Source organism: Mobula hypostoma, chromosome 16, assembly GCF_963921235.1.
Source record: "Mobula hypostoma chromosome 16, sMobHyp1.1, whole genome shotgun sequence".
In the NCBI taxonomy this organism is placed as follows: domain Eukaryota; kingdom Metazoa; phylum Chordata; class Chondrichthyes; order Myliobatiformes; family Myliobatidae; genus Mobula; species Mobula hypostoma.
The window spans coordinates 53,350,278-53,365,491 of record NC_086112.1 but is presented as its reverse complement, the minus strand read 5'-3'; the positions used below and the strand labels follow the sequence as shown (position 1 = coordinate 53,365,491).

The following is a 15,214-nucleotide window of genomic DNA, read 5'->3' as shown; positions in this document are numbered from 1 at the left end:
TCTTTGTTATCCATTCTTTTGCCTTTACATTTCCTATTTGTATCTTTTGAATCACAAATAAGCATTCTTACATTCAGTTCTATTTTTCAACTGCGGCTTTTTCCCCCAGACCATTTAACTATGCTCATTGAGTTTTGATATAAGCTGATAATAAAGCAACAAAAGGAAATCTAAACTAAAATTCTTGGTATTTAACGGTATTGAAGACATGTCAAATAAACCCTTTCCATTACTTTTACTTTGCTTACGTTGGCACAGTGTGTGTCAATATACGCGGCAGAAAACCATACTGAGCCTTTCCAAGCTCCTTTTCTATAATCGTTGGGAAATGCTGCGGTTTGGATGTAGCTCTGATCTAAAATGAATAAGTCAAACAAGCAAACCGTGTAGCCAAACAAGACAATATCCATCCATAATCATCGTGCAACCTGCAGAAGGTCAAAACGACCGTTATATTCATCCAATTTCTAAACTACTTTAAAATATGCATGTTTTCTAAAATTATAATACAGAACTTCAATCATACGTCCTCCCTAATAGTTTGGTATTTTAGCAGCCGCCATTAACGTGCATAATTTCAGCAATTTATACAGACTGTTTGATAAAGCGGTTTTTGTTTCAGTTCAGATTGTTAAAATGCCCTGAATGCTTCCAAAGGTAACAGCATACAATTAACCAATGCAAAAATCATAAAATTTTTACTTTCTTCTGGCTTTGATAGTTCTTGGATAAATTAAGCCATATCCTGAAATTCTACAACCTGCAATGGTAACACCAACAAAACAAATGAAAGAAACTTTAAAAGGAGAAAATAAATAAATAGCTTCCAGTGGAGTGCCCTTCACAACTTTCACATACACCAACTCACAAAAGGAGCATTTGCTGCTTTTGGAAATCTTTAGAATTTATTAGGGGTGTGTTTTGTCAGAAGCTCAGGAAGTTTGTGTTAACTTCAAGTCTTTTCAGAATGAAGGTGAACTGGAAGGCGGTGTTCTTCCAGACAGTATAGATCATCAGTTTGTAAGGAGCTTTTGAAGAAAGCTTCTAAGTTAATTTAATTTTGTACATGGTAACTGTAGAGCTAGGATGCTGGTGCAACAAAAAGTAAAAGGATATATATGGATCAAGGACTAATCAAGTGGGATGATTTTTCCTGATCGTGTCAGGGTTTTTTTGACACTATCCAGTGCACTCATCCAGGCAAGTGAAGGCTATGTATCTTGTATTGATATCTATGAAATCTCAGTGGTAATGAAGGCATTATACTTACCATAGAATACCCAGCCTTGCAACTACTCTTTGAGGGATAATATTTATCACTAGCCCAATTAAATTTATGATCAATGGTTACTCACATTGACAATCAGCATCCTTTCAGGAGAGGTAACTGAACTCATTCTTGTTGGAGATAATCCTTGCCTGGCACTTTTATGGTTCAAATGCTACCTCAACCATCTTATTTCTTTCTTTCTCAGTTTTGATGAAGAGTCATTGAGATAAACAATTAATAATTTCCCTTTCCACAGTATATGAGCTGGCCTACTTAGATTTTCCAGCATTTCCATTTTCTGTTGATATATTATGTAGGCTTAATTTTTTTCTTATCCTTCTCCCAAGTCCTGCCTGCCAGGCAGGTACCACTACTTTAATAATTCATTTCACAGACCAAGAGGCTTACATTACCTCTATCAACTACCATTAGCCATTTCCACTGATCCGACCAGAAATATCCCTTTGTTCTACACATCCTTACCCCACTACAGAAAAATATATTTTATCCCTTAATCAGTCTGATGAAACACAGCAGATCCAAAATGTTGACTGGAAAATTTAAAAAAAAACTGCTGCCACTGGAAATCTGAAATAGAAATGAAAATTTTCAGTGGGTCAGGCTGAGTCTGTGGGTAGGGAAACAGAGTTAATGTTTCAGGTCAAAAACCCTTTATCAGAATGGAGAAAGTGACAAAATACTTCTATTTTCTTCCTTCCAATCCTGATGAATGGTCTTCAACAGGAAATATTAGCTTAGTTTCACAGGGTTTGTGCTCTTCTCAGTAAGCTGCTGGACCCCTGTTTTGATCCTCAGTATTTTTTGCTTTTGAAGCACGTCTTCTAAAAATGCACTTATGGTAATCACCACCAAATCCATGCTGGAAACGTTCAGCCACAATGCTATGCAATGCTTGTGCTATGTTAGTTCTGGACTACACTATAATTCTATTATCATGACACTTTATGTCACACCAAATGTTTCATCATGCTAATTGAAAAAACAAAAGAGGCAGATAAAATGTGAAATGAAAACAAATTGCTGGAAACAGCAAACCAGGAAATGTTTTTGGAGAAAGAAACAGAATTAATATTTCTGGTTGGCCATATTTCATCTGTAGCTTTCTCCACAAATATTACTTGATGAGTATTTCAATATTTTCTGCTTTTCATTTCATTTTGCTAATAATCAGCCTTTTTCTGTAATCTGCTCCATTAAAACCTTTTCTGAATTCTCTACACTAATATCATGGTCAAGAACCTGGCAAATGTGCTATTCTTTCCCTCAAATGACTGCAGGCTCCTCAGCCCTGTGAATTCCCCATCTGCAGGAACAGAATTCTATACACTACAACCTTCATTCTTACTGTTGTGCAATGAGAATGCTTAGATTGGGAGTACAGACTCATCAATTTTGTGAACATCCAAAACAGAAACATGCCTTCTCAGAAATATTGCGCATTTTTCAAGAATTACTATTTTCTCTGAGATTAGAGCTTTTATATTATGTCACTTACCAATGCAGGATTGTTTGGTTGGGGTACTCTGGAAACCAGTGTGGCATTTACAATGGTAGGAGCCTGGGGTGTTTATACAATCACCATTTGTACAGGGACTTGAAGTACACTCATCAAAATCTAAGGAGACCAATAATTGAAACAAGAGTGAAAACTCAAGAGGAAAGCCGCATGTCTCAAACGTTTGTAAAAAAAAACCCATCTAAAAACATTTTATATTGTTACTTGCAGGCAAATCTTAACAATAATTATTTCATAATGTTACACCTGTATAATTCCTTTACTGACTCATCCTACAATAATTCCTATCCTGAACAATTTGAGTTCCAATAAAATCTTTTTTCTTTTCAGTCGAACATTGCTCTTCACAAAGTTCAGTGTAATAATACACATACTTTTAAATGTTTCCTTCAATGAAGAATTCTGTGAATTCTTACTAATCACATTTCACACTTATAAAAATCCATTGGAAAACGGAACTCATAGAGAAATCTACAATTCAAACTCATGGGGACCTTAGCTCTAATGTGAAATAGGACAAAGTGCTTCTGCATAGTGAGCTTCGACCCAACACTGGGCCCTGGACTCATTAGAGTTTTTGTTTGAAGAGTTTATATCTGATGCTCCTCCCACAGGAAGCTAGTGCCTTTCACTTCAGAATGCACAATGGATTTACTGGTGCTCATGAAGCTCTACTAGTTTATTTTTTGTTGTAAACACCTATCTTTTGTCAAAACTGCAGTTATAATTGAGGCCTCCTAGATAGTGCCTGTCAGCCTATTACCTCATTTAAAAACCAAATTCTGCATGGGGCTTTAAAATTGGCAATAAACCCCTTGCTTATGCACTCATTGGGTCTAATACATATTTGAGCTCTCCATCCCCAGAAAGTTGACTTTACCAATATGATGGTACTTATAACACGGGTAAGATTCAGAGGATGTGAAACTATTCTTATCAGTATGGTGACTTGAATTTATATCACAATAACAAGCAGAGTCTTAGTATACCTTATATCTTAATAGAATATTGATGTTAGTAATTTCATATAAATAAGTATTTATACTTTAATATATTTACTGATCTGTATCACTCAATTTACTACAGACTTTCACACTGATCGTGCCTGGTTAAACAACAAATTAGCAGAATACTGAGAACTGCTAGGGAAGAAGAATTGATGATAAAGGTTTAAGGATGAAGAGAGGTAATTCTTCCTGTGTTACTAATTAGAAGTAACTGGTAGCAAACTATTCTAGCTAATCTCACCACATAGTAACTGGAAAGCTATAGTGTATCCAAAATTAAAGCCTGCACCATCTTCTACCAATAAGGAATAGTGAAGGCACTTAAAGAGAACACTTTAAAGCGTTACTATTTTGTAAACTTTGTTGATTCTTACCAACACATTCTCCAGCTATATTTTGCTTAAACCCCATATTGCATTCACAGCGGTGACCAGTGGGTGTTGGAATACAACGTCCATTCTTGCAGAGATTGGGAAAATGCTTACAGAGGTCGGGTTTTGTTTGATTAATGGTAAACGAACCTGGAACAAATTCCCATTGTAACACATAAATAAAGCAACTTCTCAACCTTAACACAATTTTTAATGCTGATTGAATTCTGCCTAGCAGTTTTACAATTATTGCTTTGTGAGGGAGATGAGGAGATATTTCACATCTCATTTGAGTTTAGGGGAAGTTTTATCTATCTCAAAAATAAATGAAGCAAAGAGAGTTCCACAATGATAATTTTGTAAGATCTAATGGAAGGAAAGATCATGATAAAGTGACTTTTTTATTCCACATTTTCTCGTGGGAGCACTCATTTAACAGGGTTTTGTACTCCAGACATTGCCACCTAATTGTCATCAAACTATTAGTGGGTATTTACATTTTAAACCATTAAATATGCATACTTAAATACAAATTTTATTCATGTATGTATTTAATGTTAGGCATATTCTGTCATTTCCTAGCATTCAAACATGCATGTTTCAATTAGTATTTGAAACAATAAATCATGAGACTGCAACCTTTATGTTATATTATTTGAACCTAGATCTGTCAAAAGATCCAGCCAGCAGAAATGCCAATCTAGAAATTCCTTTGTACCCTAGAGGGTATGCTGGAATGGCATGGGGTTGATGGTTCAACAACTACTTTCGTTGTTCTGCTGCTGCCTCCAAGTTCTGTTGCACTTCATATTATCACACGAGGATCAGCTGTTTACCAGCAGCACTTTGGTGCAGACTTCTGGAATGGCTGGACGTTGAAAGAGTGAAAATAGGGGGTTGGGACAGGATCAGCCTAAAGCTAATTGTAGTGGTAACGGCCATAACATTGAAAAGACCTCTTGGGCATGGAGTGATTAGAAATCATGGTGGCTGGCATAATCTGGCATGCAACTGCATTTTTTTGGGAGTGGAGTTGAGAGATCAGGATCTGATGTGTGAGACAGACTAGGAAGTGCAGCATCAAAGGTGGATGGGAGGTGGGGACGCAAGTGAGAAGCTACAGAAGGTGTGCATCATACATCAAAGTTGCTGGTGAACGCAGCAGGCCAAGCAGCATCTATAGGAAGAGGCACAGTCGACGTTTCAGGCCGAGACCCTTCGTCAGGACTAACTGAAAGAAGAGTGAGTAAGGGATTTGAAGGTGTGCATGCTTGCTGAATAGCGTAATGTGACCAGGAATAATTTTCTCTGGGTTCAAGAAAAGGTTTGTCATTCAGTTTCTAAGTATATATTCTCCAAACTTTAGGAATGTATTCTTCCAGGCTGAGATACATTTTAAGTAACACACAAAAATTATCAGTGGAACTCAGCAGAGGGGGCAGCGTCGATGGAAGGAAATGAACAGTTGACATTCTGAGACAAGGCTCTTCATCAGGACTCAGTGCAAAGCCCCAGTCTAGATGAAGGGCCTCACCCTGAAACTTTGACTGTTTATTTCCCTCCATAGATGCTGCCCGGCCTGATGAGTTGCCCCAGCATTCTTTGTGTGATGCTCCACGCCAACATCTGCAGTCTTCCTTGTGCCTCGGTTTTTTTTTCCAGTGATGTCTTCTCAGGTTTGTAAAGTAGTAGCAATCATGGTACCAATTTAAAATAATTAATTTAGAGCATCATAGTAAAGCACACAGTACATTAAAAGTTATCCACCCCCGCATACTGTCATTCAGTCACTCAACAAATGGAAGTGAAAATGCTGCACATTTTGGCCAACACAGCAATATTAAACTGTATAAAATTGACAGAATGTTTCTTAACAAACTACAGAACTGGAAAAGAACTTCTTATTACCCCTCTTTATGTTTTCAATTTGTTTAAAGGGAGTTGTTAAAAACAGAAAGGCATGGAATAATGATATCCTACCGATATCTGGAAGTCTTTGTCGCCCATTGAGGGTACCGTCACGTCCATTTGCGTTGCCGTTAACAATGTGAGGTCGAGTAACAGGAACAACAGGTGGGTATCTTTCTCCACGAAAATCAAATCTAGGAAAGCCCCTATTGTCAGTTCTAAAATTTGGATCATAGTGTGGAATGCCCTGTACAACAGGAACACCTTCAATGCAGAGTCTACGATATTCATCTGTGTTAAAAGAAAATGTGGTTAACTTTACATTTGTTAATCACATCATCATTTTCACACTTGCATAGATTTAAAGCCTCAGATGAGATGTAAGCCAAAGCCCAATTTGCATCTCAGGTAAGTGTACATTATCCTATGGTGCGATTTTAGGAATTCATTGTCGTGCCCTGGCCAATAATTCTATTTCTTCCAACACAAATAAAATAAGATTATTTAATTATTAACACAATGCTGAAAAAGAAAAAAAAGAAATCTGCGGATTCTGTAAATCTAAAACAAAGCACAAAAATGCTGGAAAAACTCAACAGCTAAGGACAAAAGAAACTCTTTCATAGTAAAAGGAAGGACTGAGGGAGCGAAAGTGCAGGAAATTGACTAAGCACAGTTAAGCAACCCATTAAACCAGATTGACAAGAAATTCTTAGCTCAGCAAGGAAATACTGAAATCAGTTCCTTCTTTTAACACACACACACAATGCTGGAGGAACTAGGCAGGCCGGATTAAGGGTCTCAGCCCGAAACATCGAATGTTTACTTTTTTCCATAGAAGCTAGCTGGCCTGCTGAGGTCCCCCAGCATGTTGTGTGTGTTGCTTGGATTTCCAGCCTCTGCAGATTTTCTCGTGTCTGTTATCCTTCTTTTAAAGTCTATACTTGCACTGTAAATCTGGGAAAGAGAACTACAAGCTTTATTTTCGACTATAACATAAGAAAATAGAAACTAGAGTAGGCCATCTCGTCCTCCAAGCCTGCCCATTTAATATTATTGTATTTTCAATAAAATCACCCTTCTTCTAAATTCCAAAGAATATAGATCTAATCCCTCTAGCTGCTTGTGACAACATAGAACATAGAATAGTACAGCACAGTACAGGCCCTTCAGCCCACAACCCTTAACCCTGCCTCCCAAATAACCCTCACCTTAAATTCCTCCATATACCTGTCTAGTAGTCTCTTAAATTTCACTAGTGTATCTGCCTCCACCACTGACTCAGGCAGCGCATTCCATGCACCAACCGCTCTCTGAGTAAAATTCTTTACTCTAATATCCCCCTTGAACTTCCCACCCCTTACCTTAAAGCCATGTTCTCTTGCATTGAGCAGTGGTGCCCTGGAGAAGAGGCGCTGGCTGTCCACTCTATCTATTCCACTTAATATCCTGTATACCTCTATCATGTTTCCTCTCATCCTCCTTCTCTCCAAAGAGTGAAGCCCTAACTCCCTTAATCTTTGATCATAATGCATACTCCCTAAACCAGGCAGCATCCTGGTAAATCTCCTCTGTACCCTTTCCAATGCTTCCACATCCTTACTATAGTGAGGCGACCAGAACTGGACACAGTACTCCAGGTGTGGCCTAACCAGAGTTTTACAGAGATGCATCATTACCTCACGACTCTTAAACTCTATCCCCCAACTTATGAACGCTAACACCCCATAAGCTTTCTTAACTACCCTATCGACCTGTGAGGCAACTTTCAGGGATCTGTGAACATGTACCCCCAGATCCCTCTGCTCCTCCACACTACCAAGTATCCTGCCATTTACTTTGTACTCTGCCTTGGAGTTTGTCCCTCCAAAGTGTACCACCTCACACTTCTCCGGGTTGAATTCCATCTGCCACTCCTCAGCCCACTTCTGCATCCTATCAATGTCTCTCTGCAATATTTGACAATCCTCTACACTATCTACAACACCACCAACCTTTGTGTCGTCTGCAAACCTGCCAATCGACCCTTCTACCCCCACATCCAGGTCGTTAATAAAAATCACGAAAAGTAGAGGTCCCAGAACAGATCCTTGTGGGACACCACTAGTCACAACCCTCCAATCCGAATGTTCTCCCTCCACCACGACCCTCTGCCTTCTGCAGGCAAGCCAATTCTGAATCCACCTGGCCAAACTTCCCTGGATCCCATGCCTTCTGACTTTCTGAACAAGCCTATCGTGTGGAACCTTGTCAAATGCCTTACTAAAATCCATGTTGATCACATCCACTACACTACCCTCATCTATATACCTGGTCACCTCCTCAAAGAACTCTGTCAGGCTTGTTAGACACAATCTGCCCTTCACAAAGCCATGCTGACTGTCTCTGATCAGACCATGATTCTCTAAATGTCCATAGATCCTATCTCTAACAATCTTTTCCAACAGATTTCCCACCACAGATGTAAGGCTCACTGGTCTATAATTACCCGGACTATCCTTACTACCTCTTTTGAACAAGGGGACAACATTCGCCTCCCTCCGATCCTCTGGTACCATTCCCGTGGACAATGAGGACATAAAGATCCTAGCCGGAGGCTCAGCAATCTCTTCCCTCGCCTCGTGGAGCAGCCTGGGGAATATTCTGTCAGGCCCCGGGGACTTATCCGTCCTAATGTATTTTAACAACTTCAGCACCTCCTCTCCCTTAATATCAACATGCTCCAGAACATCAACCTCACTCATATTGTCCTCACCATCATCAAGTTCCCTCTTATTGGTGAATACCGAAGAGAGGTATTCATTGAGGACCTCGCTCACTTCCACAGCCTCCAGGCACATCTTCCCACCTTTATCTCTAATTGGTCCTACCTTCACTCCTGTCATCCGTTTGTTCTTCACATAATTGAAGAATGCCTTGGGGTTTTCCTCTACCCTACTCGCCAAGGCCTTCTCATGCCCCCTGCTTGCTCTTCTCAGCCCCTTCTTAAGCTCCTTTCTTGCTACCCTATATTCCTCAATAGACCCATCTGATCCTTGCTTCCTAAACCTCATGTATGCTGCCTTCTTCCACCTGACTAGGTTTTCCACCTCACTTGTCACCCATGGTTCCTTCACCCTACCATTCCTTACCTTCCTCACCGGGACAAATTTACCCCTAACATCCTGCAAGAGATCTCTAAACATCGACCACATGTCCATAGTACATTTCCCTGCAAAAACATTATCCCAATTCACACCAGCAAGTTCTAGCTTTATAGCCTCATAATTTACCCTTCCCCAATTAAAAAATTTCCTGTTCTCTCTGATTCTATCTTTTTCCATGATAATGTTAAAGGCCAGGGAGCGGTGGTCACTGTCCCCCAGATGCTCACCCACTGAGAGATCTGTGACCTGACCTGGTTTGTTACCTAATACTAGATCTAGTATGGCATTCCCCCTAGTCAGCCTGTCAACATACTGTGACAGGAATCCATCCTGGACACACTTAACAAACTCTGTCCCATCCAAATCCTTGGAACTAATCAGGTGCCAATCAATATTAGGGAAGTTAAAGTCACCCATGATAACAACCCTGTTATTTTTGCACCTTTCCAAAATCTGCCTCCCAATCTGCTCCTCTGTATCTCTGCTGCTACCAGGGGGCCTATAGAATACCCTCAATAGAGTAACTGCTCCATTCCTGTTCCTGACTTCCACCCATACTGACTTAAAAGAGGATCCTGCTACATTATCCTCCTTTTCTTTAGCTGTAATAGTATCCCTGACCAGTAATGCCACCCCTTCTTCATTTTCCCCCTTCCCTATCCCTTTTAAAGCACTGAAATCCAGGAATATTGAGAATCCATTCCTGCCCTGGTGCCAGCCAAGTCTGTAATGGCCACTACCTCATAATTCCATATATGTATTCAAGCTCTCAGTTCATCACCTTTATTCCTGATGTTTCCTGCATTGAAGTACACGCACTTTAGCCCTTCTACCTTACTACCTTTACACCCTTTATTCTGCTTCTCTTTCCTCAAAGCCTCCTTATATGTTGGATCTGGCTTTACTCCATGCACTATACTTGCAGTTCTCGCATGACCTTTATCCTTCTCCACCTCACTATCTGCTCTAACACTCCGGTTCCCCTCCCCCTGCAAATCTAGTTTAAAACCCCCAGAGCAGCACCAGCAAAGCTTCCCGCAAGGATGTTAGTCCCCCTCCAGTTCAGGTGCAACCCGTCCCGTCGGAACAGGTCCCACCTTCCCTGGAACAAGGCTCAATTGTCCAGAAACATGAAGCCCTTCCTCCTGCACCAACTCCTTACCCACGTATTTAGCTGCATTATCTTCCTATTTCTAGCCTCACTAGCACGTGGCACGGGTAGCAATCCTGAGATTGGCACCCTGGAGGTCCTGTCCTTCAACTTTGCACCTAACTCCCTAAACTCTCTTTGCAGGACCTCCTCCTTCTTCCTATCCACGTCATTGGTCTCTAAGATGAATCTTGAATAAATCTTTTGCTGTTGCTTCCTTGACCGCTCAGATTCCTCATAAATTAAATATTCAGCATTGTTAAAAATAGCTGAAAGTAATTAAACGTAAGAACATTCTATATTATAAAGCAAGGCGATTGAGCTCACAATTTCATAATACTGCCATTCTTCACTGCATGCAATCAATTAATACTCTCCCACTGACCAATGCATTGGCTTCTATTAAAAAAACACATTTATGAAATGACATTTGTGAGTATTTTGTGGCAGCCAAAATAAAATGTTGCAATTCACTGTTACAGAGGTTTAAAAAAAATGTAGACTGTCTTGAAACCCTGCATGCCTCCAGACAAAATCCTACAGGCAGCTTCTGCCTACACAAGAAATCAGTCTTCTAAATAAAGAGAGCAGAACACAAAAAAATCAGCAAGGAATGGCTTTGAACAAGCAGCCAAATGACCCCGTCATTTATTGTTGCCATCAATACATAAATAGCAATCCTACCCTCAACATCCTATTTATTCATAGGGAAAAGCTTCTAGAGACAGATAGCAGTTTCATTCTAAAGGCAGTTAACACCTTGCTCTGCAGAAAGTCAACTTCATCACAGCTACTGAGGTTAGGATAGGATTTCCTTCTCATCTTGACACCTTAGTGAAGCTTATGTGTCATAAACTGGCACCACGACGTGCAGCGGTGTAAGATAGAGTGTGTTTTTCAAACCTAGTACTTCAGTCTACTGACCAAGTAGTTTACGCTCACTGTTTTCAATGAGGTTTCTCATGATTGGAAAGCTCTTGTGGCTGGTTCCAAATCATCCCAATTCTCAGGAGAGGGAAGCTCTGAGATGTATCCCAAAGGCATGCGCCACTGGGATAGTAGATGGCAGTGCTGACAAGGAGATTGTGCCCTGATATGTGGTGGTTGTTGAGGAGCATCAGCTGGTAACACAATCCTCTCGCAGAGTCCCATGGTGTGTGTGGTACGGTTCTTAATGAATAGTTGTATCCTGCAAATTTAACTTTGGAATTACCATATTTCTTCTTACCTGAACCTGTAATTGGGCACATCTCTGGAACAGAACCAAGGGCCCAGCAGCGCCCAGACTCACAACAGCACTGCATCTTAGTGTAACGTCCAGTTAATTCCTGAGCACAACCGCCGTTAATCAGTCGGGAAAAGCAGGTCCCAGCTCGCTGATCTGTGAACAAAACGAGATTCTTGATTGAATTTACATTATTACAACTTTCTCGCTGCATATACAGTATCTTGAAAAAATATTCAGCCCCGATAACTATTTTCACATTTTGTCTAATTTTCTAAATTTAAAATATATTGAAGTGTGATTTTTGAGCTAAACTACAAAACATTGTGCATGTCAAATCAAATGGAAAATTCCAAAACCTGTCAACAATTTACTAAAAATTAAAAACAAAATTGTGAGGCAGAAAAATTATTCATCCGTTTTGTAATTACTATGCTAACTTTCCTTGTGTGCAATACTGTATATTACCTCGCCAATCTGCAGATATTGAAAATTGGAGGACCACCTGAATAAATACTCTCTTTCTCTGTAAAGTCTAACAGTATGATAGATTTTCAACAGACTAAACCAAAATGAATACAAGAGAGCATTGAAGACAAGTCAGGGAAATGATAATAGAGAAGCACAAATCTAGGGAAGAGTACAAGAACATTTCAAAGGCACTAATTGTACTTTGGAGTTCCATGCTGTCCATCATGAAAAAGTGAAAAACAATATGAAACCACAGCCACGCTGCCTAGGTCAGGCCACCATCTAAACTTAAGTCACCAGAGAAGAATGGCACTTGTACAAGACGCTACTGTGATGCCAACAGTCATTCTGAGTGAGCTGCAGAAGTCAGTGACTGTATCTGGAGATTTGAGTTCATGGCTCCACAAACTCTAAAGCCTTGCAGAAAAAGGGTACTTTCATAAGAGTGGTAAGGAAGAAGCCCTGGCTGAAAAAGCTTATTGTTGCCTGTAAAGACTTTGCAAAGTGTCACTTAAAAGATACTGTCAAGTGGAAGAAGGTCTGTGGTTGAATGAGTAAAATGGAACTTTATGACCTTGACACCAAGTGGTACATGTAGTGTACAGTATAGCTAATATTGCACATCAGCCAGGTAAACCATTTCTTCTGTAAAGTATGGTGGATGTAGCATCAAATGGAGTTGCTTCAAATGAAGAAAACTGATGTCTTTGATTAGCCCACTCAAAGAGTCGTGACCTTAACCCGACTGAACATCTCCGGCAAAACCTCAAGATTGTTGTCCGCTGCTGCATCCCAACTAACCTGGCAATTTTGCAAGGAGGAATGGGCAAATCTTGCTCAATCATGTTGAGTAAAGCTAATAGAGACTACTGGCTGTAACTGCTGCAAAAGGGGGTTCAGCAAGTACTGAGCAAAGGGGGATGAATACTTTTGGAGTGCTGACATTTCAATTTCGTAATTTTCAGTTATTCATGCTTTACAATTTTCCATTTTTTTGGGCTCTAATATGATTCGCAAATAAAAAATCTCAGTTAAATTGATCAAAATTCCTGGTTGTAATACTCATTGATATAAACAAAGGGCTGGGGGTGAATACTTTTACAAGGTACTGTACAAAAATATAGAATATTTCAAACACCACTCAAAAACATATTTTTCTAGTTTTTTCCTGTTACTCTCCTCCTGCCTTGAATACATTGAACTCCTTATTATTTGGAATTCTCCATAGCCTCATCCAAATAGGCATTCTTAAGATGTGAGCCTTTACAGTGTGAACTGCCAGACTTTTCAAGTATGTTGATCACATTGCCAAGCTTGATTCAGTTTTCAACTGTCCTTCATACTCACTTTGTGTAAGGATTGATTAAAAATAAACAGCAGAAGTACCAATGTCTCTACCTGTCTCCAGTCTGGTGTCTTTAAATCCATTGTGCCTGGGCTCAGAGTAACTAACCTAGCAGAGGGCAGGATTTCAAGCTAGGAAGGTTTTATGTTACTTGGCAACAGATACATGAATCAAAAAATATATATACTACTTTACCCAGTGTGTGGTGAACCAGTTCTTTTTCAGAGGAGTTTATGAATTCTATACTTCTGCTTTGGCATTCATGGTCTGGAGCAATCTCATGATTAGAAAGTAAACCTAATACACTGCATAAAAGCAATTTCACATTGTTGTCTCATGGAATTGATTCATCTCACCTTTTCGCTTCTCTAACCAGGCACTCCTCCCCATGTCAGTACTTCTTCCTAATGCGATACACACCATGTGCTGACGGAGCTCGGCAGGTCAGGCAGCATCTACGGATGGGAATAAACAGTCGATGTTTCGGGCCCAGACCCTTCATCATGACTGGATGAAGGGTCCAGTCCTATGAAGGGTCACGGCCCAAAACGCTGACTGCTTATTCCCATCCATAGATGCTGCTTGACCTGCTGAGTTCCTCCAGCACATTGCGTGTATCGCTCTAGATTTCCAGGATCTGCAGTACTTTGTCCATCTTTCCTAATGCTCTTTGTCATTTCAATAATTTCTCACTCCAAGTAACACCCAACTTCCTTCCATCATAAACCTCAAAGTTCTATACACTTTCGTCCCCAAATCATGAATGTCGGGGCCCTATGTTTCTTCCTTGAATGGAGCTCTTTCTAGTAACCCTCTTCTGTCACCCTCCAATGCCCGACACAACTTGCTCTCACAATGGGGAAAAAATCACTTTGATTCAATTCACTTCTTATAACCTGAGAGAGTCTGTGTGGGACCTTATCAAGTATATTGGGGTATTTAGTATATTCTTTGTATCAATCCATCACAGGTCTCCTTCAGCTCATTTTTTTACACTGATGATTATTTTCATTCCATCTCATGCTGGACAATTTGACTACCTGAATCCTAATTTTTATATTCTTCTCCCTCAGCTTCTCATTCAGGAGACAGGCTGGTAATCAGCACTTACTGTCAGGCAATGGGTCAGCAGAGATGTGTTAGTAGAGCTGGTGCCTCACAGTTGAAGTAACCAGGTTTGATTCTGATTCCCAGTGCTGTCTGTGTAAAGTTCACATGTTCTCCCTGTGACTTTGTGGATTTTTTCCGGACGTTCTTGTTTGGTCCCACATCCCTAATATACGTGGTTGGTAAGTTACTTGGTCACTGTAAATTGTCCTCAGTGTGTAAGTGAGCAGTAGAGTCTGAGAGGAATTTATGGCAATGAGGGAAGAATGAAAATAAGATAAATATAAATGGTTTCTTGATGACTGGCCTGGATTTGGTGGGCTAATGGGCCTGTATACATATTGTAGGACTGTATAATTCACCAGTTTCCCAAGACAAAACCTGTGCTGACAATTCCATTTTTCGTACTAGATCTTCTCTTAGATTTGTGGGGATGGTTTTGGAGACACAAAAGGAAGTTAAGAGTCAGGTAAGGGTTTAAGAAAAAGGGATGTGGGGGAATTGGCGGATAGGCCGGAGGCTTAAGTCTCCGCTCTGCGTTTGTAGGTCAGTGACGCAGACATCCAGACCAGCATAGACAAAGGCTGATGGACACCATCCACCCCCAGGGTCAGCAAGTTGCCAGCAGGTTCCGGAATTGGAGCTCGATGCAGGAAGGAGGAACTAGGTCCGATGAC

The 15,214-nt window shown here is 40.3% G+C and overlaps 1 protein-coding gene across 2 annotated transcripts in view; it reads right to left on the bottom strand.

Moving 5' to 3' along the window:
* LOC134357404 (fibrillin-2) overlaps window positions 1-15,214 on the bottom strand; it is a 347,942-nt gene that overhangs the window by 151,351 nt on the left and 181,377 nt on the right. For both annotated transcript variants that reach the window (XM_063068953.1, XM_063068954.1), the window contains 4 exons: window positions 11,618-11,770; window positions 6,166-6,384; window positions 4,189-4,335; window positions 2,787-2,906 (listed from right to left, as the gene is read on the bottom strand). In XM_063068953.1, the coding sequence (XP_062925023.1) occupies window positions 2,787-2,906; window positions 4,189-4,335; window positions 6,166-6,384; window positions 11,618-11,770 (639 nt within the window). The remainder of the gene's footprint in view (window positions 1-2,786; window positions 2,907-4,188; window positions 4,336-6,165; window positions 6,385-11,617; window positions 11,771-15,214) is intronic.